Here is a 23,227-nt window from a genome sequence, read left to right on the forward strand (position 1 = left end):
CCTGTTATTCATTCTTTTCCTGCATCTTAATTCAAACTTGGCTCAATGTTTTTAAATCCTCGATTTATTTATTTCATCTTATTCTCGTTGTTTTTTTCTAAATACTTTTTTAACCTACATAATTTTCTTCTGCATTTTATGTCATTTTCTAGTGTTCTCTATAGATGCTTTTTAATTTAATGAGTTTTCTTGATCATAAAGGATACAAAACACCTTTATAATATTTACAAATGCTAGTAATTGATAAACTTAGGCAGTTCTTGTGTTAAGAACGAACAACGATTAAAGTAGAAATATGGACAAAGATGCTGCATAAATTAAGGGGCTAAATTTTTAACATTACTTATAAAACTTTAACTTGAAAAAAATAAAATTTTGCCTTCATTCGGATCTCTAGGCCCTCGCACTATTCCCCTTAATTTTTTTTTCTTCAAACTTTTCCATTTGATAGGGTTTCTAGCCTTTTGTCCTAGAATGACTTACTCTTGGAAAACGTGCCTATTTTTGAAATATCACAAATTTACCTCAAAATAAAACAAAAACTACACCAAAACTATAAATTTACTAAGGAAAAAAGTTGGGGAACTGGGTATAAAATGTGCAGTCGGGACAAGATGCGCCACCATCAGTATTTCACTAAACAATCATTGTTCAACATTTCTGAAAATGCCAGTTTGTTCTATTTACACTTTTATGCGTTTATAAACATTTGTAAACCTTCTAAGTTTTCTATATTGCGTAAATTTGACGAAAAAAGAAAACAAATTTTTTTGGGAGCTTTTCTTGCAATTTTTCAATTTTTCTCGTAAGGAATTACAACATCTATCAGCAAAACATTTACCTGGCATCTGTTTCAATGATGAACATTGGTCTTGACAATCATCACACAAAGAAAAATTTCCTTATTCAATTATTTTTCTCTTACTTTCAACGATTTTTAATAAGCATGTCTAGGCAGGGCAAAACGCGTCATGTCCGTTTATCTTTAGGCATGATTCATATGCATAAACTGGGTTTCGGTCACCGTTCCTTTTATCTTCTCGATTTTCGGTTGATTTTTCTCGGTGATTTCAAATCAACCGAAAATCGAGAAGATGATTCATATTTGTTTAAATTTATATGCAGTTTTCATTACAACAATTTCACTATGTGTTTTGCTTGTAAAAATATGAATGATTGAAAATTACGAAAATGTTCTTCCACAGTTTGTTCTAAATTGCTTAACGGATAAATCAAGCATAAGTTTACTTTTTTTGGACGTAGCAATTGGCGTTGAGGACCAAAAATGTGAAAAAGGGTGCGAAATAAGAATAGCACCACTTGAGTTTTTCAAGAGAAAAAAGATTATTTTTAAAAATTTACTGTGTATAAGTGAATAATAATGCTTCTACGAATTATTTGAATAGATAACTGCATTTTAAGGAGCTCTCCAGAATTCCAAAGGATTTCAAAGGTTAAAAGGGGGTTTTGAGAGATGCTCCTCTAGCGTTAAGGAATTTGATATTTGAGCTGTAATTCTTTTCCAAACTACTTACTTTTTTCATTAAAATGACGTGAAATGATGAAACAAACATTCGGGACTAACTTTGAATCAGAAAAAATAGGTTGGAAATAAAAAACTTTGATTTTGTTAAGTAAACCACACTTTTTTCCAGATTCAAGTCGTAGATGGCAGCACTATCTCTCAGTTAAAACCAAATTTAGTCTCAAAATTGATTTTCCAGGTTTATTTAGGCCCATATTCATCATTTTGAGGTATTTTCGCATCACAGTTTTGTGGAAGTTCACGCTGCAGAAAGCTTTTCCGGATTTGCAAAAGAATCACCAGCCCAAAAATGTACATCCGCCATATTTTTTAATTCCAACCTGCTTTTTGGATTTAAACTCAACCTTAAATTTATGTTTCATCATTTTGCATCATACTTATGAATTTTAATGAAGAAATAAAGCAGTTTGATAAAGTTTTATAGTTCAAATATCAAATTCCTTAAAGCTAAAGGAGCATCTCTTAAAACCCCCTTTTAATACCTTTGAAAACCTTTGGAATTCTGGAGAGCTCCTTAAAATGCAGTTATCTATTCAAATAATTCGTAGAAGCATTATTATTCACTTTTACACAGTAAATTTTCAAAAATAATCTTGTTTTTGTTGAAAAATTGAAGTGGTGCTATTCTTTTTTGCACCCTTTTTTCACATTTTTGGTCCTCAACGCCAATTGCTACGTCCAAAAAAAGTAAACTTATGCTTGATTTATTTGTTAAGCAATTCAGAACAAACCGTGGAAGAAAATTTTCGTAATTGTCAATCATTTATATTTTAACAAGCAAAACACATAGTGGTGCTATTCTTATTTCGCTCACTATATTTATATGTTGAATTAGAAAACATAACTTAAATATAAACCAATATATTTAAAATTCCTAAATTTAATTAAATATTCACAAGAACGTCAGTATATCTGGCAGCACTGTACGTAGCAAAACATTTTTCCATCTGTGAAGTAGAAAAGAAGTGTTTTTACCTATCAAACACAAACACTTTCGGAGGCCCTTGAATTAATAAACACTTATTGATCGTTAAAAGGCGCGTTTGGGTACACACATATGCGCACTTTGCCCCAAACGAAATGAAAATCATACTTAAGAAAGCCTTCCAAAATTTAACGATTAAAACGTATATAATTGGTATAAGTGTTCCTGTTTGTATATTTTTGGTGAAAAACAATCCCCTTTTCCAAACTATTGTCGAATTTACTGGATTGCATTCTTCATTTACGAGTAATGAAAGATTCTTCTTAACGTGGGCGTCTTACCCCCAGTTCCCCTATACTGTAAACCTAACTGTAACATAAGTCAACCTGCTGCTTCTTAACACTTTGATTTCATCAGGAAGGATGTTTGTTTGTGAGCCTTCGAAAAAATAGATATTTCAAGATTTTGGAATAACATTTGAGGCCGTCAGAGCCAAAGGGTGTAAGTGACAAAATGGTCAATTTTGAGTTAATGGTGCCAAACGATTCTTCATGTTTCAAACTATATTTGGTGATTTTTTCAGATTTTTCGAATTTTATTTACATACTTTTACGTTCGAGAGCAAAATACAAATTTTCGAAAAATATTTGGAAAATGGCCAAACACAAAAACTTTAAAGCGTGTTTTCTCGAAATAAACTTTTATGCACTTATACCCCTTTGGCTCCAAGGGCCTCATTTTTACATTTGAAATTTTCAAAAACAAACCAAGTTTATCCCAATTTGAAACTCAACTTGTTGGTTTTCAAACGTTGAAATAAGTTTTGAAATATTTTAACTTTCGACTTACTTATTGATGGTTATGTGGATAAATTTCATGTTGATCAAAGCTACCCCGGTAATCAATGTTACCCCGTTTTACGGTTCTAGAAATTTGTACATTTTTTAGCAAAACTTTAGAACACTAAACAAATATTTAAAATAGAGGTTTCATAGAAATGTTCTCCCATCTCTCGGAGACCATGATGATTTTTTTTTAATTATTAAGGACCTTTGTGACAAATTTTTACTTTAGAAAATAAAATATGGATGTTTTTTGTTTATTTTTCCTTGTTTTAAAAAACTAACGAATTAAGAATTGCTCACATTACGAAATATTTGCAAAAGGTTTGAAGCCCTTTCCACCTTCCATTTAATTGAATAACTGAAGAAATAATCAAGCAAATGGAACTTATTTTGAAATTGAAGGATGATTTACAATGAAATTGAAATTCCAAAATTCAATAATGTCCAAATTCCAAATTTAAATAATCCAAATTTAAATAAGTTGAAATGGTCCATTAATTTTACAAGGTGTAGCAAAACGACCCGGTGTGCTTGTTTTAAATAAATCGTTAATATTTTAAATAGTCCGTAATGGAATTCTTTGAATAAATCCCCATGTTTATTTGATACGTTCAACTATTTTTTAACAGGTCATCTTAACACATTGCAAATTTACAATTATCCTCCCAAAAATCTTAAGTAGTATTATAATAACTAGGTAGGGTAACGGAATTATTTTGGACAGAGGACCAGTTTTGGACCACCTAGTTCTTTTATAAAGCAACTAATCATGATTTTTTTTACAAATATAGTTGAAGCATGGGCACTTAATGTAATGCACTATTTTTTTATTATTTGTTGCTTTATAACAGGGGTGAGCAACCTTTTGAACCCACGGGCCAATTCAAATTTGAAATCTTGTCGGCGGGCCGCAGTTAAAATAATATTTTATTTTATAACTAGCAAAGCTTAACGTCATTTTTTCTAACTACAAAAATTTGACGAAATCAAATCTGAAAAAGGAAAGATAAAACGAATTCATATGATTAAAAACAGAAATTCAACACGACTTAATAAATACCCGATATTGAAAAGTACATCACTAAATCTTTGTCATTTTTAAATTCTCTCAATTTTTTTAATAATGCTTCTTTATGAACATTCATTCTTACAACATTCTTGTTGAAATCGATGGTACTATTCGTCATCACTTTCATTCAAAAATCTTACCACAGTGATAAGTAAGAGTGTGAAAAATATAAATTTGAAGAGTTGGTCGTTGAATCGCTACTTGACTTTTTGTGATTTTTTTTCCACAATTCGAACGTGTCCTTAAAGACTAGACTTTTTCCGTTGAAAATAAGATCTTTAAATTGATGTTCCGCATTGGATTATTGCTTTGGGATGTTAAGCAAGGTCACAGAAAATCACACAATCACAGAAAAATGTTCAATTTTAAATATTTTTAGCAACTATCTTCAAAACTACCTTCTTGATTCTTAAATTTTTATCCAGATTTTTATAATTCCTTATTTAGATACCATTGGGATAGGATTTCTAAAGCTACATTACGACTTTGGTAATGTGGAATGCGAATCATAAGTGATGTTACTCAATTTATCGATGTTTGTTATTAGTTTTCTATCAAATTTCTGGAAAAAAAACCACATCAGAGATAATCATCAAAGACCTTTTAGGACTAATCACAGAATTTCATATATCTATTGCTTTAATCAAGAACTTAAAATTTTTGTCGGTAGCTTTGATGCTGGCTGATTCATGTTGATATAAAATCTAAAATCGTTCACCCAAACTTTATTAACTATTAAACTTTCGAAATTTTCTTCAATATTCAGGAATAAAAAAAATTATTTCACAAGGTTTTAATTTTAATTTCTTTCCAGTAACAGAACAAGCCTTTTTGCTGAATTTGATAGAATAATTTCAAAAAATATTTCCGCTAAGCATAATTTTTATCATCCAACTATATTTACGCTTGGAACGAAAATAATGGCTGCACTAACGAACTTCGAAATTCCTTTGATCATGTGAGCTTCCATTTTTTTTATGCTGCTTTTCCGACTCACTTTAATGTTTTTTTTTTCAAAGCGTTAGGAGTTCAATAATTAGGAAAAATATATTCTGAGTAAAGAAATAACTCCAATATAACGTTTTGCCAATAAAGCCTTGAACAGATCATAATAAATGCTTGAAATGCCAGAAAAAAGTTAACAATCTGAATGATTGTGGGGCAAAAGCATATAAGTGCATATTCGATCAAGTCATATAAATTTTCCCAACAGTCCATTGTAGAAAAAAGTTTAGGTATAAAAATTTGAAAAAAGCTTCGCGGGCCGCACAAAAGGGTCTCGCGGGCCACATGCGGCCCGAGGGCCGCGAGTTGCTCACCCCTGCTTTATAAGATAGCTAGGCACGGTGGACCAATATAATCCCCTGGTCCAAAATAAGTCCGTTACCCTATATGGTAGTTGTGTATTCACTCATTTAACGAAAATTTCATTGCCAAAACTTGACTCCAATTAGAATAACACTTATCACTGCGTTAACTACCCCTCTATGAAGGGTCTTTACAACCACTTAGCACCTGGTGTTTGAACTGATTGGTCGATTGAGCACATTCCGTAGATTAATCAACCGAAGTTTATCTGCCGTAAGCCATCGCTCCGGTGGCTTTTAATCTGTAGCATTAACGCAGATTGAGACTCTACAGTAAACTCTGCTATCAATAATCACCCATTTAAATCGCATCAGTAAAAACAACGTTTGATCCATCTGTGGCCGGCACCTTCGAGGGTCTCCATTATGAAGACCCACCCCGGTCTAGGTTAAGCCGAGTCTCCAACGAATTTGCCTGTCCTCAGGCTCGCACCCGTTAAGGCACCTACAATTAAAGGCTAAGCCAGCGCGCGCCCAAACCTAACAAAACGCACGTTGGATGCCGCGCATCTTCGTCGTGACTCTCTATTTTTCGCGCTCACCGCGCCACCGCTTGCGGTTTTATTTTCCTCCGCGCCTTTGGAACCTTTAGGACCGATCGATGACCGGGGCGGTCTTGGTCATGTTGAGTAATCAGTGTTAGTAGTGTGCCGTCGTCGTCGCATGTCCCATAAACTTTTCACCTTGACATTCTCTTTCCCTCGTAGAGCCTACAAAGGGAAAGAAGAAAGAAACGGGAGCGACGAGGAGCATCTTCATGTGCAGCATCCATCGCCAATCCGTAACCATGATCATCGAGTTAACAGCTTCTGATGGTTCCTCTCCTCACCTTCCTAGAGATACCTACTCGGGTAGGCGTGTTGGTTGGTACTTACTTCTATGTACTCATCGCGATCATGATATTCCCCGTGCACATCTTCATAATCATCATCGTACATTATGAACACAGCATTCCTTATGCTTGGATTCGCTAGGTGGCATTGATGCCAGATTTATGGTAGCTTTATGATAGGATTATCAATATTTAATTTCTTCCTGAGTATCTACAACTCCTGATCCGATGATCAATTTCTCGTAGAGAAACTTTTTATAGGCGTACTAAATCCAATTCTCATTAAATTGTGACAAATCTCAGTGTTCATTTTCTGTTCTCAAAATTTATAGATCCTCGGTTGTACAATGAACACTCGTGAATTATTTTACAATTTCGTAACAAGGTTCTGCTGGAATGATATGATTGATCCTGCAAGTCTAAATAATTTGAATTCGACAAGTGAAAAAAACTGACATAAAGCAAAAGGTTTGCGCCGGGGTCTTGTCATTTTTCAACGGACATAACGTTTTCATTCATCAACGAAGTGTTTTGCATTCAAATTTTCTAGTAAAATATTAAAAAAAATTGTAGTAATCTAATACATAAAAATATTTAAAACTTAAAAATTTAAAAAAGCGTTTTAAAGAACGTCGATATCACCAAATATTCTCCGAAAAATACCATTTTGTAGTCCATTTTATGTTGCAACTTTCATTCGAAAGCCACAAAATGGGCCATTCACTTCTTTGATCCTCATCCGTCCCTGAAATTTCTACCCTTTACAGTCCCTGGAGTGTCTATTTGACCCTTCTGACTAAACAAACATATCTCTCTTATTTATAGTAATAGCCAAGCATAAAGACTGCTGTCTCTTGTTAATTTACTTAAGATAAGTCTATTATCACATTGCTGCTCGATCGGTTGTGCGCATGGGAAACGAGATTTTGGTCGTTTATCTATGGCGGTCACAAGCCATTATTTTTCCCTGAAGATGGTGCCAACAAGCACCGAAACGCTGGACAAATAATAAATTTCTATGTTCGGATTATAAAGACTGCTTGGCTATTACTATAAATAAACAACGTACAGTCAAAAAAAAATCATCATATATCTCTCTTGTTTCCCAACTGTATAGCTTCTAACTTCAGCTTTCTTCAGAACTAATACCGTTTTTGTTCATACCGAGTGTTGCACTAGTGTTGCACTGGTGCACCACTAGGTGCTGTCAAACTGTTTGTTTATTCGGACGGTGTTGCACTGCCATCGGGCGGTAGTGCCCCGAAAATTTAGTCAGTGTTGCGAGAAAGCGTGTGAGTGAGTGAGGTAGCAAAACACTGGCGACGAGTTGTGTTTGTTTTTGTCGGGTACGGTGGAACACGGATCGAGGGGAGAAAACAAATACGGTATTAATCGCAGCGCACTAAATTGGACTGCGCACTCATGATTGCGACATTTGAGCAAACTTGTACATTCGTGCGACCTCTCAAATCAGTGTAAATTCTGTCGGAGTTCTACACGCTAACTTCTTTTCAATCAACCTTCGTACGGATAACTGCGACTGCAAAACATTGCACGAAATCCAATTTTCAATGAAAGAGATAATATAAGTGAATTTTTTTTTTGAGCATTCCGTAGTTGATTTACACTCAAAAAAATCTTATTGTTTATGCCATAAGATTCTTTTATGAAGTATTGTATTTGTATGTTGATTATCTACCATGAGTACACGGATTCACCGCACATGCATTCTTAGATTATAAGGTTCGGCATCCGTGTATATATTTGGCCAGCTGGCAACTGATTGAACATTCTTATTATATAGTCAGTTATATGAGGAAACACATTCTACCTGTCGGCCACTTATGAGATTCGAACCCAAAAGTTTTCTTGCCGATACCGGGCATCGAACCCAGTACGCCTGGCATACCAAAACCAGACTCGCGCCAGCCTATCCGCTGGACCACATCGGCGCTTACCCATAAGATTCTCTTATGAAGTTATGCCATAATAAATAATAATGAAATTCGTAAGATTGTCTTATGGTGGAAAGACCTCAAAGGATGAACACCGGTTTCAATGAGGGGTTGTTGCTTTTCATAAGATATTATTATGGGACAAGGAAATGGCGCATAAAATTGAAATAATTCAAGATGATTTTTCATTTAATTTTATTCATTTTTATTTACAATTCGGAAACCTTTAGTTTAGACGGGGTTCGCACGGGATTAAATCCTTTTTGAGTATAAAGAAGCCGGAACATTTTTTTAGCAGAGAAGTAGCGGTCAGGTAAGGTTTTTACGAGTGCATACTTTACGTTGTCCATGCAAAAATAACTTTGACTACGACTTCTCTTAAGAGTAAAGAACATATTAAATTTTTGGACGACATTTTTTCACCAGTCGTTAGTGTATTGAAAATACTACAATTATATCGGCTTTTTCAGTCAATTCACGGATCCAAAACACCTTCCCTTCTTATTCCAATGTTTCGTTTCTTATTTGAACTTTTTCACAATAATCTACAACAAACATTATAATTTCTTACTGAACTTATTGAATACATGAAACAGTAGCTATTAAAACTCACAGAAAATTGTGTATCTTTATGTAAAATTCGCATACATTAAATGATTTACCATTACATTTGCCATTAAAACGTGCCTAATGCAAACTCCAAACAAGAACGAAAAATCTCAGAATTTAATAAAAACAAACACTTCTCTCACTAGCTAGTTGCACTACAAAATGGCGATATTGATGTAGCAGTATTGGTCTTTTTGGGTATGTTTATCTTCGGTCTATTTCGAGGGATGAATCATCCTTCGGGATGAAAATCCCGAGAAAAAAGAAAAAAAAATCGGTCCATTTCCGTTGTTGACCATCTGAGCTCTACATATTCCGGGATCCTCAATACTATCAAGAAAGGAAATGCATCGGTAATGTAATGCATCATTTTGCTTTGGTGCTCGAGTCTATATGCCAGTAGTGTTTTTTCAATCATATTAGATATATGTAGGTACACCCAAATAACATGTTGCGAATTCCAATGCCAATCGGAGCTAACTTTATGCCAAAAATGTGCTGAAACGTGCATTTCGTCAAAGATTATTGGCATAAAGACTCGTGCACGCACTATCTCAACTTGACCATTAGACCAAACTACCACAAATTTTACCAGTCATTTAATTGCTGAAATTTAACCAAAGCGTGCTAAGTAATAACTCAACACCTTTGTCTGAATCATACCTGAGTAGCTTACAGAGTCCAGATTTCAATCTGAGCCTGCTGAGTTTTTCCCCGAATGACGTTCTTCGTAAGATGGCTGCTTTGGATGAAACGAACGGACCTAGCCCTGATGGCATTCCGCCATTCCTGGTCAAAAAGTGCGCTGATTTCTTGTGTCTTACCTCCTTCGATTATCTTCAACCAGTCGTTAATGGAGGGCATTTTTTCCGGTGCCTGGAAAACTGCATCTATAACTCCAATCCACAAATTTGGAAACATACACCATGTGGGAAACTATCGTGGGATATCGATTCTTAGTTATTTTCCGAAATTGTTCGAGAGCCTTGTCTATGATTCACTTTACCAATCTGTGCGTCATAAAGGGTTATACGGTCAAAATTTGGTCAATATCAACTGCTCCTATTTTGATTTTGGAATTCACTCTTCAGTTGTCAAAATGCCGTCCAAGGAAGAAGAGCAGCGTATCAAAATTTTGCTCGCGCATCGCGAAAATCCGAGCTACTCGCACGCAAAGCTGGCAAAATCGCTAAAAGTTGCCAAATCAACCGTTACAAATGTAATTAAAGTGTTTGGGGAACGTTTGTCGACAGCCAGGAAGCCTGGATTGGGGGGAAATAGAAAACCGGAAGCCGCTGAGTCGACAAAGAGAGTTGCCGGTAGTTTCAAGCGAAACCCTAACCTCTCTCTCCGAGATGCCGCAAATAAGCTGGGTGTATCGTCTACAACCGTGCATCGAGCCAAAGAACGAGCCGGACTATCGACTTACAAGAAGGTAGTGACTCCAAAACGCGATGATAAACAAAATACGACGGCCAAAGCGCGATCCCGGAGGCTGTATACGACGATGCTGACGAAGTTGGACTGCGTGGTAATGGACGACGAAACCTACGTCAAAGCCGACTACAAGATGCTTCCGGGACAGGAGTTTTATACGGCAAAAGGAAGGGGAAAGGTAGCAAATATTTTCAAGACCAAATATCTGGTTTAGCAAGCCATCTGTACCTGTGGCTTGAAAAGCAGCATTTTCATAGCTTCCGGGACTGTCAACCAAGAAATTTACGTGAAAGAGTGTTTGAATAAACTTCTGCTGCCTTTCCTGAAGAAACACGGTTGATCCGTACTGTTTTGGCCGGATTTGGCATCTTGCCATTACGGTAAAAAAGCCATGGAGTGGTACGCCGCCAACAACGTGCAGGTGGTTTACAAGGACAAGAACCCTCCCAACACGCCAGAGCTCCGCCCAATTGAGAAATACTGGGCTATTGTCAAGCGGAACCTAAAGAAGGCCAAAAAAACTGCTAAGGACGAGCAGCAATTCAAGGCAAACTGGCTTTCTGCGGCGAAGAAGGTGGACAAGGTGGCTGAACAAAATCTGATGGCAGGGGTTCAGCGTAAGGCCCGGCAATTCGGATTTGGAAAAGCGGCAGCCTAACTGAATACTTTTCCTGAATTTTATACAAATTAAACTTGAAAAAGAAATCTTATTTGATTTTGTAAATAAACGATTTCATCGATTTACACGCGTTTTCCCTTGACCAAATTTTGACCGTATCACCTTTTATAAAAGAATTACAGAAATTTCAATTCCTTTGAAAAATCAATAAGCAATGAAAAAATATAATAAATTGTTTCCTCTTATAGTCCTATTTGCCGCTGGTAGTGTTTGTGATATTATGCTGGTTGTTTCACCATAACTTTTCAGTTTTGGGACTATCAACCTCAAAAACGACCATGTGTGTCGACCGGCTGCCCGGTTTTGTGCTGAGAGTTTTTGAGGTTAATTACCCCGTCTTATCTGTACACGCTCAGCAAGTGTGTGTAAGAATTGTCAAAAACAACTCTATACACTATTCAAGCAATTGAAACTTTTGAAGAAATTTTTTTTGTTCTTTTGAGCGGTAATTCCTGGTGAGTGTGCACAATTTTCCGTTCCCCTAACGTGGAGGCCATTTTGACAACTGATGAGCTAGCACAAAACTGTAGACACATTATTTTACACACCTTTGGCAACAAAACTAGGGGCTTCCACTTTTTCCAAATATTCAGTTATGGGATTAATGCTACGTTGAATTTAAGTAGTTTTTGGTCGTTCCACCCTTTAGAAACAAAAATAAAACTGCTTAGCTAATTGTCCAGTTTACTAGAGGCAAGGAACGAATTTTTGACTGTTTGATTCTTACGATTGTTTAATTTTTGAAATTTAATTGCAATTCATTCTATTGTATTATTTTCCGTTTTTCAACTTTAATTTTGAAATTTAATCAAATACCCGATTAAAATTTTTTAACTGTTAAACTGGCACCCTTCCGGTGAGTAGACCGGTTAACCAAATTTATTAAGTGTATTTATGCCTACGACCGACAACGAAGATAGTTTTGGACATTGGCAAAAACCGCTAAAGCAGCGAGCGCATTGCCTTAATCACCATCTCTGTGGTGCGATGCGGCCCTAATAGTGTAAGCAGCATGGCTTCGCAGCAGCATAATTTCGAAGCATCGCCATTTGCCTATGTTGCTGCAGCCTGACGCTTATGGAGACTTTGAACGTGAAGTTGTAATTTTTGCCAGCTAGCTCCATTCCAGCAGTGTCGATCGGATACTTGAAATTGTTGTTGATTTTTTCTGGCCGTTGATTATTCGCACGCTTCATGTGGATGCTCCTGGTGTCACGATTAATGCAGAAAAAAATCAATGGTCGTCGTTGAACTTTTAGATGGCTCCCGGGCCTGTTCCGATAGGCTGATGAGGCTCTCGAGCCCTTCTAGTTAGTAGTAGCAATCGATTGTTGCCATTCAACCAGGTAACATAACTAACCTTTCAACTGAGTGTGTTTTAATTTCCCAAGCTGGAAACTACAACCCTTTTTATCAGAGGCAGTCCTGCTGATGACCCCTGGTGGCTTGCCTAATGGGGACGTTTACAGACTGCCTAATCGTCGCCCCCAGTAAGTTAAAACCGTGCAAATTCTTGCCAAAGTCAACTAGTTGATGATCGTCTGTATCGCTTCTCGGATTTCAACAAATGCTCACCTTAACGACTATCACGATGCCTATTCCGAGGATAAGGACCAGTTGGAGACATCATCATGTTCCTTCCCATGTTCTCAGGTTCAGAACTGATCATCACCAAGAAGATTTATGTCGATTGCATAAATCTGACGAAACAAGTGTCAAATACCTAGATGTGAATTATGGTAGAGCCTGAAGAGTTTGTTTTTAAGAAGATGTCAACTTATATAAATGTGTTTGAACTAAAAGTGAAAATTTCATAATTTTCAGATTCAGATTTCAGATTTCAGATTTCAGATTCAGATTTTAGATTCAGATTCCGAATTCCGATTTCAGATTTTGATTTCCACAAAATGGTTATCTTGATAATTTGTAAAAAGCGTTTTGGGTTGTTAAATGAAGTTGATTGAACTTAAACAAAGTACATGATACATCTTCGTTTCAATTTAGAACCATGATCCGAAAATTACAGCAGCAAATAATGGGTAATTTGTTTCGTAAAATTACGAGCCACGTTTCTTGCGATCGGGTATGATCTTTACCTGAACTTGAACGCGGATGAGATGCAATCGATCAGGATATCCGGCATATAAAATCTGACGGTCCCTGTTCTACCTACATTGGGCGGTAATTATTTTGAGTGAAACTGATCGATCAAGAGATACGAGTCGGTAATTGACGAAAACTTAAACTCAGGGGCTTAGAGGGAACAGCTTCTTATTTGGAACCACGCCTGTCATTATCTCAATGAGGTAAAAAATCGGTGCTCAACGAGATGCATGAAGAGTATTTCGTCTCTGATTGAAATTGTAAAACAAAATTCTTCAGGAATGAACACCATTGTAAAAAATGGTATTCCACCTGTAACAAAAATTAATACTGTCATGAAAATAAAACTTTTGAAAAACAAATAAAAAAGTACCCTTGACTTGAAATAAGCTCAACACATGGTCACATTTGGCTCGATTAACATCGAATCAATTTCATCCTTCATCAGGTGTTTTGGCAAAGATAACACTTATGGCTACGTTGATTTATCTATCTAAATGTCAAACCAAAAGGCCATGACAGATTATGGTTCGGCAATCATTAATCGTACTGCACTCTAGCTAGACAATCGATTCGACTGTTGAAGGAGGCGCATTTTTCTTCATAAGAATTACCATTTTTATTTCTGCTTATATGTATAGGAACGTATCGATCGGTTTTCATCTAGCAACATTTTCCCATCTGCTGCAGCAAATCATCCGAGATGGGAAGGATCCTTGACCTCTGTCAATTAGATTAATTCACAGATTTGTGAAGCGTTTAATTAAGCGCCATCCCGTGGCAACACCTAGCTAGCAGTGCAGTGGAATTGTATATTATGCATTGTCCATGAGTTCTCGCCCAAAGATGAATCGATTTTCTTCAATTAAGTACTGGTTATGGATCCCTATGTAGTGTCTGTTGTTGTTTCTCCGGGTTCTTTCCAGCAAGGTATCAACCTACCCAGAACAAGATTTACCACTTCTCTCCGTCAAAATATTCTTCCTTTTCTACATATTCATCCACATGATTGTGAAGCGGTACGGGCGTGTCGATGACGATAACGAGAGACACAATATATCTAAGTAGATGAAACATTAACGATGTTACATGTCATGCTGGTTAACTTATTCTACTTACAAAGTCCAAAACCATAATATGTAGCACCACCCTTTTTTACGTGTTGAATATATTTTCGTTTTATCGAATAAATAATTTGTGTTAAACCAAAAAATATGACGAAAGGGTGCAGCTATAAAATATCACTTTACTTATGGATTTCTTCAACATCAACTTGCAAATCATCTTAATAGAACTGCATTTTTACGAACCAATTCTCGGATTTCATCAAGTTTCAAAGGGTTTGACGATATTTTCTTCAAGCACTGTCAAATTTTACTTTTTGTTACGAACACACACATATGAGATATAAATTCTTAACACTAAGCACACATTTTTAATTAAAAAAATAAAATGGCAAAAAACTATTGACTGGCTGGATAATAAATAATTTTTTGTGGGCGATTTCAGTCAAGAAAAAATATTTAAAACGATTTTTATCTCTTCATCCGACGTTTCGGCATTTATAAGGCCTTTTTCAAGGAGGCTATTCATATGGTATGATTAAATTATGAGTTTAAAAAAGGTGTAAGAATATTTAGTGTACTTACTGAAATTTCTCGTTTTATTTGTCCAAAAAGTCTTTTTAATCTGCTGAACTGTCTTTTCGGGAAATGCTAGTCCATAGATTATTCTCTTGCTGTTAAAATCAAAGGAGTGATCGTGTTTGATGTTGTGATGAAATACACTCCTAGAGTAACCGACAAAATAGGAAAATAGGACTACTCATCGATAAAGTTAGCTACGGAAACGATTTTTCAAATAAATCAGATTTTTACGAAAGTAAAATATCCAGAACACAGATCGAGCAAAAAAGACATTAGACTTGCGAAACGGATTAGTGGATAAAGATGACCCGCGAATGGGAAATTTGAATAGACAAACTGCATTACTCCATCATAGCATTAAACACGATCAAAGGAATTTTGATTTGAACAGCACGAGAATAATTGTTCGTCATATCAAACATACAAAATACAACAAACATCAACAGTTGCATCAGTAGTACATCAAACACACAAAATTCAACAAACATCAGTAGTGGCTAGGTGGAAAACAGAATCTTAAGTAACAGAGTGTAAATCATATTTTATCCGTTTTCACTTTTCAAAACTTTTCAATGTGTTATGAGATGGATATAACCAGATCAATAGTTAGTAGAACAGATCCCAAAGAAGATTGCATGTAATTAGAAGGCTAACATTTTAAAACTTCGAATATTTTCGCTATACATCACATACAACTGGACTTACAGGAAAAAAATTCACATACAAACCAAATTTTGTCTATTTGATACTCAGTTTTCAAAAATTTAAAATATATACTTAGTTATCGATGATAATGTGCAAAGCTACTCTGTTTTATGGTACACATTTAAAAAAAAACATGATTTAATTATGTTATAGGATAAAGGACTTATTTTGGACCGGGTACATATTTTGGACCACCTTGTAGCTTTTTGCCCATATTTCTCTCATAAATCATGTTATTCATAAAAATTTTGAACAAATATAGTTAAAGCTACTTCTTATGATTCTAACCACATCTAAAATTTTATTCAAGTAAGCTGTTAACGGAGAGAAAATTGAAATTAAAGTTTTGATTTTTCACAGTTGGACCGAATCAGGGCCATTTCAGGAGGACGTGGAGTTATTGGAGTCAACTTTCAAGAGGTTTGCTGCATAGCTGTTGTGCAATCCGGATCTCTATCCCGCTCGGATCAGGGCTCGGGAAGCTATTCAGAATCCTACACCGAATGCGTTTCCCCGGGGAGGATGCCTCGCGCTGCACGGTTAGACTGTACTGACTGGCTGCCCGCCTGATGCGGGCCGCCGTACATGCTGACTTGTAATTACCCATTCACACATCCTCTTCCTATCCCATAAAAAACGTTAGAATGAAAATAAAAGCTTTATTAAATTTAATAGATAAATACGTAAACTTTATTCGAGTGATGAAATGGAGAGACAAAAAAATTGAGAGCAGTAGTCGGTGACTAAGGGCTTGGTTTTCTAAGTAAGCTGTGAGTTTTATTTGACGCTCGACCAATTTATTCCTCAATCAATACCTGAAGCAAACGGACATCAATTTTCCTCTACCAGTCGAGCGTATTCATCAAGGTACCGTGGAGCCCTTTTTTCTCGAGATGGACGCTGAGTATCTACGACAGGGGCGTGAAGGTTAGGCTCGCTAACAGGACTTCCGGACTCTCCCAAGTGATCAGGGTAACCCCGTTCAGCGGATCTCCAAGGATGTACTTTTTTAGTCTGAGAGACGTGTCTTTCAATTTGGCGGCCATCCGAATCCTGCAAGAATAAGGTACCGTTCCTTTCAGCTGTTACCCTAAAGCGTTGCTTGTCAAATCTAGATTCGCCCTTATATTTAGTTTGCCTCTCAACGATCACTTCATCTCCAGGTTTGACCTTACAAGCTCGAGCACCCCGACGCTTGTCCTCTCGATCTTTAGAGGAAAGTTTTGTATTGCGATCGTTAGCCTCCAAAAATTTTCCCCCATACTCGGACTTTCCAGGACACAATAGCGGCAGGTTCCGTCGAATTTTCCTGCCCATCATAGCTTCCTCCGGTGGCAGTTTTGTTGTAGTGTGCTCTGCGGAATTATAAGCTTGTACAGCTGCTTGGAGTTGTTTTTGATAGCTTAAGCCCTCAGATAATGCCGCAGACATGGCCTTATTGATTACTTTCATAAAGCTCTCAACAAGGCCATTCTGCTGAGGGTAAAACGGTGTTGAGAATATGGTTTGTATTCCTCTTGATGAACAAAATCGAGCGTAGTCACTACCGTTAAAAGGAGGGCCATTATCGGATTTTATAGCCCTCGGAAACCCTTCCTTTTCAAATATGCTATTTAAAATAGCCTCAGTAAACTCAAATCTTGTCGATTTGACTGGTCTAGCGATAGCGTAACGTGATCTTAGATCTATAACTACGAGGATTAAAATATTCCCCACCTTCGCGTAGGGCCCGTTAAAATCGATGGCGATGGTGTCCCAAACAGCCTTAGGCGCGAAAACTCGTTGCATCGGAGTACATTTTTCCGGGCGACCATTCACCGCGCATACGGAGCATGATTCGACCCATTTTTCTGCATCCCTGGCCATTTTCGGCCACCAGATCCTTCTCCGCAGGATACTTTTTAATTTCGCTTGTAGAGGGTGCCCCTCATGGGCAATACTAAGAGCCTTAGTTCTAAGATGTAGCGGAATAACGGCACATCCGTTTTTTGAAAGTATACCATTTCTGTAGATTAAATCTTTGGCAATTGCCTTAAAGCCGAGTAAGGTTTTTGGCCACAAATTTGACTGTAACGATGAAATGACCTGAAATCAATTAATAGACAAATTTATTAACGAATTCCCAATTCAATTTTTTTTAATAGGAGAAAATACCTGCAAAAGGGTTTCGTCTTTTTGTGTATGATCCCTGATTTCATCCTCGGTGAGAAATTCGTTGGCATATTGATCCACACTGCAAATTTCCCATGGGCTGCACTTTTCATTAAAAGCAGGGTCATCTCCCCGATAAAGTCTTGAAGAAGGGTCTGCTATATTTTGTGATCCCCGGATATATTCAACTTCGTAGTCATAAGGGCTTAGACGTAGGGCCCAGCCATCAGCTCTCGTCAATGCCCTTTTTGATCCTTCGCGAGTTCTGCCAAGAATAAACGCCATTCCCTGAGCATCTGTTCTCAGCAAGAAGTGCCGCCCCAGAAGAAAGTAGCTGAAGTGCTCTACAGCCCATACAGCGCTAAGAGCTTCTCTGTGATTCTGCGAGTATTTTCTTTCAGTTACGGTTAACGCTTTTGAGGCGAAGCTGATGATTCGTGCTAAACCGTCCTTGTTCTCTTGGATCAGTACAGCGCCCAGGGCGTAAGGGGACGCATCCGTATAGAGAATTGTTATATCAGTTTCGCAGAAATAACCCAAAGTTACTGTTGATTGAATGATTTCGTCCTTGAGTTTCCTAAATGCTTTTTCTTGTTCTAGGTCCCACGTCCAATTCGGTGCTGTTACCGCTGACCACAGTGGTCGTGAAATATCCGCAAAATTTTTAATATGTGGACTAACAAAAGATGCGAGCCCAAGGAAACTTCGAAGTTCCGATGCTGTTGTCGGCGATCTAAATTTTTGGATATCTCCTATTTTTGAAGCTTCAATGTTAAATCCATCCTGACTAAGTTCATGGCCCAAAAATTTCACCCGGGTTCGATCAAACTCGCACTTTCCTAAGTTAAGTGTTAGGTTATTGGATCGTAGAATGGCGAGAGTCTGGGCTACTGTTACCCGCAGCTTATCCAAGGTTTCATCGTAAACAAGGACGTCGTCAATGTACACGATCTTGTTCTTAATGCGCTCCAGGATACGAGACATTTCCCGTTGAAACACCTCTGGAGCGCAATTAACCCCGAACATTAACCTTTTATATCGATACATCCCGTTTTCCGTTAAAAACGTTGTGAGGTCTCTTGATTCTTCGTCCAATTCCAGATGGTAAAATGCATCAGACAGGTCCAACTTCGTGAAGAAACGGGCTCCATGCAGCTTGGCTCTAATTTCGTTCATCAAAGGCAAGCGAAAATATTCCCGTTTGATGGCTCTGTTAGGTGCTCGCATGTTCACCACCAAACGGAAATCATTTTTGCCTTTTGGGACGGCGGACATCCCACTAATCCAGCGAGGGGCCGTGGTGACCTTTTCTATTATTCCCCGTTTTTCCATGATTTCGAGTCGTTTTCGAGCTTCAGCGCGGTATGCTGCTGGGATATTGAAGTACGCGTTCTTGACGGGGGGGATTGATGTGTCCACACTAAACCGTATTTTCACACCAGGAACTTTAGGGAAAACGTCTGAACTTTCACAAGTGTTGACTTGAGCACCTACCTTTAGAAGATTCATGTCACTAGCAGTGTTCCTACCTAACAAAGAGCGCTTTCCTTCGAGTACGACTAGGAATTTTGCCATGACGATTGGCTTTGGAAGATCGATGGCCTCGACTGTGGCTTCAAAAGCACAATGAATCATCATAGTACTATTTGCCGCATATGCTCGAATGTTCTGTTCACCAGTATTTATGTTTTGTTTCAGATTTACAGTACCTGTTTTATATTGCTCTTTCAAAGATATCCAATCTGCGCCTCCCAATATGTTGACGTCAGCGCCCGAATCAATAAGGAGCTTTATTGGTTTTGAAGACCCAATTCGACAGTCTACCAAAGCTTCCTCGAGAGAAAGTGCATTGACCTGCTTTAGTTGTTAAGGAAGTTAGAGAAGAAACAATGTTTTAGTCGTTTAAAAGTTATTCATTTTATTTATGTTTTTTTTTTCCAGAAACTTCAAGCTAATCTGTTACCTGTTCGTGCTTATCGACGAGCTGATTACGAGGACTCAGATTTTGGTCTTGGATGACATCTACTTCTGGAGCACGGCAAGCTTTCATTACATGGCCAAACTGTTTGCACCGATAGCACTGTTTCTCTTCTGCGGGACATGGTTTACCATCGTGCAGATTTTCGAAGCACCTCACACACCGCTTGCGCCGAGAAACCTGTAGTCTCTGCTGTGATACATAAGGATTATACCTCTGGCTTTGATTCCTAAACTGTACTCGACGGTTTGGTTCACGTGTAGGACGATTCCGTTGGTAATTCCGTTCCTTATTGACGCTCCTGCTGATGGCCATAGCAGAACGTTCATAGGATGCCTGAACTGATTCTGATGCAAATGCCTCGGCTCTGGTTGCACTGACGACTATTTTATTCACATCGTGCCCATAAATTCGAGCATCTTTTCTCAAGTCCGCATTACGAAGGCCTTTTGTTAGTTGTGTCCAAACAAATCGCTCAGTGTCAGCCTCACTGTATCCGCAAAGTTGTACCTTTTCAGTAAGGCGGGCGTGGAAGCTGACAGCTGATTCACCCTCTTCCTGACGCATATTGGAGAAAGCTTCGTGCTCCGCCGCAGGATCGGTCATCGATTTCAGGTACTTGTCGATATTTTTTACGAGGCTTTTAAAACATTCTTCATCATCCACAGGCGGGCGCAGTTTGGCAGCTCCGACGATGCTTTTAAGCTCATCTCCCATCGATAGCAAAAGCATATCCATTCGACGCTTCTGACTGTGGATATTGGCAAGAGAGGAGGCTATCTCGAAGTCCTCGATAAAGTGCCGCCAAGCCTCCCACATCTTAGAAGTTGGTACGTTCTTCGGGAAAGGTTTGATGATGTCCCAGCGAATAGATCCTTCGTTTGACGAGACTTCTTTTTTTGAACACAATATTTCAGTGGATTTCCGTGTGTTTATCTCCTCGATCACGCCTTGCAGTTCCAAAATTTTTGCTTCCAGTTCTGCCGTTCGATCTTCAGGCTCAGAAAAATAATGATCGAATGTATCATTTGTTTCTGCTGGTGTTTGGACCCGAACATATTTTCCCGGTGTTCTTGGCTTCAAAATCAAACGGGTTTCCGGAAGGGGGGCACGGACGTATTTCCCAGGGGCATCCATTTTGATAGCTAAAATAAAATTTGTTCTTTTATTGTTTCATTCCTTACCATCAATTGAACATGAGAAATACCAAGTGTGTTGTTTTTAATTTTTAAACGTTTGAAATACGTACTGGTTTACTCGATTACGTTTTACAAGTTTCCAACCAAACAAATATAGCACGATAAAAGTAAACAAGCAAACAAGGGGGCACAAAATCCGCTACACGGTTATGAAAGCCTAATCAAATTTGGGTTATTTTATTTTTATTTTATTTATTTATTTATTTTTTTTACTCAGTTTCAATTGCATGTTTGACGTTTTCTCCTGCAAACTGGTAATGGTCTGAAATTAATTAGGGAACGGAGACCAACTAACGTCAATGTGACGAAGCAGTCCATTGGTTCGCTTTAATCGACATCGGTCTTTAGATCAATTTTCTACAAACCAGTTGAAATAAGTATATTCGAAACTCAATTCGCTCTCTTTCTTTAATCCTCTCCACGTTGTATATTTGTGTAATATATCAAAACTGTACTATTGACTCATTTTCTATTGAAGCATTTCAAGATGTACCCTCGAATAGCATGAAGTAACCACCAATATTCTAAGCTGCTCGCTCATTCCAAGCTGTCCTCTCAACACGCTTTTCTCTTCAAACATGTCAAGCTGTCCTCTCAACCCGCTTGAAATGCTAATCGATCTTCAAAGCTGTCCTCTCAACTCGCTTTCTCTTCAAACATGTCAAGCTGTCCTCTAAACCCGCTTGAAATGCTGATCGATTTTCAAAGCTGTCCTCTCAACACGCTTTTTCCTCCAATCACTTCAAGCTGTCCTCTCAACCCGCTTGAAACAATAACCGATTTTCAAAGCTGTCCTCTCAACTCGCTTTCTCTTCAAACATGTCAAGCTGTCCTCTCAACCCGCTTGAAATGCTAATCGATCTTTAAAGCTGTCCTCTCAACTCGCTTTCTCTTCAAACATGTCAAGCTGTCCTCTCAACCCGCTTGAAATGCTGATCGATTTTCAAAGCTGTCCTCAAAACTCGCTTTTTCCTCCAATCACTTCAAGCTGTCCTCTCAACCCGCTTGAAACAATAATCGATTTTCAAAGCTGTCCTCTCAACTCGCTTTCTCTTCAAACATGTCAAGCTGTCCTCTCAACCCGCTTGAAATGCTAATCGATCTTCAAAGCTGTCCTCTCAACTCGCTTTCTCTTCAAACATGTCAAGCTGTCCTCTCAACCCGCTTGAAATGCTGATCGATTTTCAAAGCTGTCCTCTCAGCTCGCTTTTTTTCTTCAATCATGCCAAGCTGTCTTCTCAACACGCTTGAGATGATGATCAAAATAATAATCCTGAAGACTCGTTATTTTTGTTGTTTTTTTTTTTTTTTTACTCATTTCAGGTTTACCTATAATAAAAAATGGGTAACCCAGCAAGTCAATAAATTTCATGCGCTCGACGGATAAATTGGTTTGAACGTGAGCCCTTTCCAATTCTTAGTTCGTTTTTTTATATTTTAATTTTGTTTACTACCAGCCGTGGTTATCTAATTTAAAATAATACCTGCCACGGTCGCCAAATGTGCAATCCGGATCTCTATCCCGCTCGGATCAGGGCTCGGGAAGCTATTCAGAATCCTACACCGAATGCGTTTCCCCGGGGAGGATGCCTCGCGCTGCACGGTTAGACTGTACTGACTGGCTGCCCGCCTGATGCGGGCCGCCGTACATGCTGACTTGTAATTACCCATTCACACAGCTGTGATGAATTTTACAGATACAAACATGTTCACAGCTATGATAAAACACGTGAAAACTATTTTACAAGCGAAAAAGCAAAATAATAGGTTTAAATAGCAATTTGACCCATGTCGAAAATAGGTCCTACTTTATTCCTTAGGGACTTATTTTGGACCACTCAAATTAACCTGGGAATTAAACTTGCTGTTAAATGTTCATGAACGTAACAAGACGTTGTACGACGATATGAAAGAATTATGCACACTTTTTCAACCACTCATTATGCGTAAAATTTGGAATTTAAGCATGATTTTATTAATTCAACTCGCCAAAGCCCAAACTCACCATTAGACGAGGTTCACTTTAATCGGCATAAACCCAATCATCATAGTTTTAACTTACTTTTTGTGCACTATGCTTTGAATCACGTTAATCTAACAATCTGCATCAATGACAACTATTTGATAAGCAGTTGTTAAAAGCTACAGCTTAAAAAAGCCTCAAAACATGAAAACTTGGAC

The 23,227-nt window shown here is 37.8% G+C and overlaps 1 protein-coding gene across 1 annotated transcript; it reads right to left on the reverse strand.

Moving 5' to 3' along the window:
• Positions 1–19,772: 19,772 nt before the first annotated feature.
• Positions 19,773–22,650, reverse strand: LOC129756040 (uncharacterized). The gene is made up of 2 exons (XM_055752795.1): positions 22,531–22,650; positions 19,773–20,992 (listed from the first exon to the last, which is right to left on the reverse strand). The coding sequence occupies exon 2, from the start codon at positions 20,982–20,984 to the stop codon at positions 19,821–19,823; it is 1,164 nt and encodes a 387-aa protein (XP_055608770.1). The 5' UTR covers positions 20,985–20,992; positions 22,531–22,650; the 3' UTR covers positions 19,773–19,820.
• Positions 22,651–23,227: the final 577 nt, after the last annotated feature.

This window comes from Uranotaenia lowii, chromosome 3 (genome assembly GCF_029784155.1).
Source record: "Uranotaenia lowii strain MFRU-FL chromosome 3, ASM2978415v1, whole genome shotgun sequence".
Taxonomy (NCBI): domain Eukaryota; kingdom Metazoa; phylum Arthropoda; class Insecta; order Diptera; family Culicidae; genus Uranotaenia; species Uranotaenia lowii.

Excerpts from the sequence above, each read along its gene's own strand:
- LOC129756040 (XM_055752795.1), bottom strand. The coding sequence starts at position 20,984 with ATGGATGCCCCTGGGAAATACGTCCGTGCCCCCCTTCCGGAAACCCGT.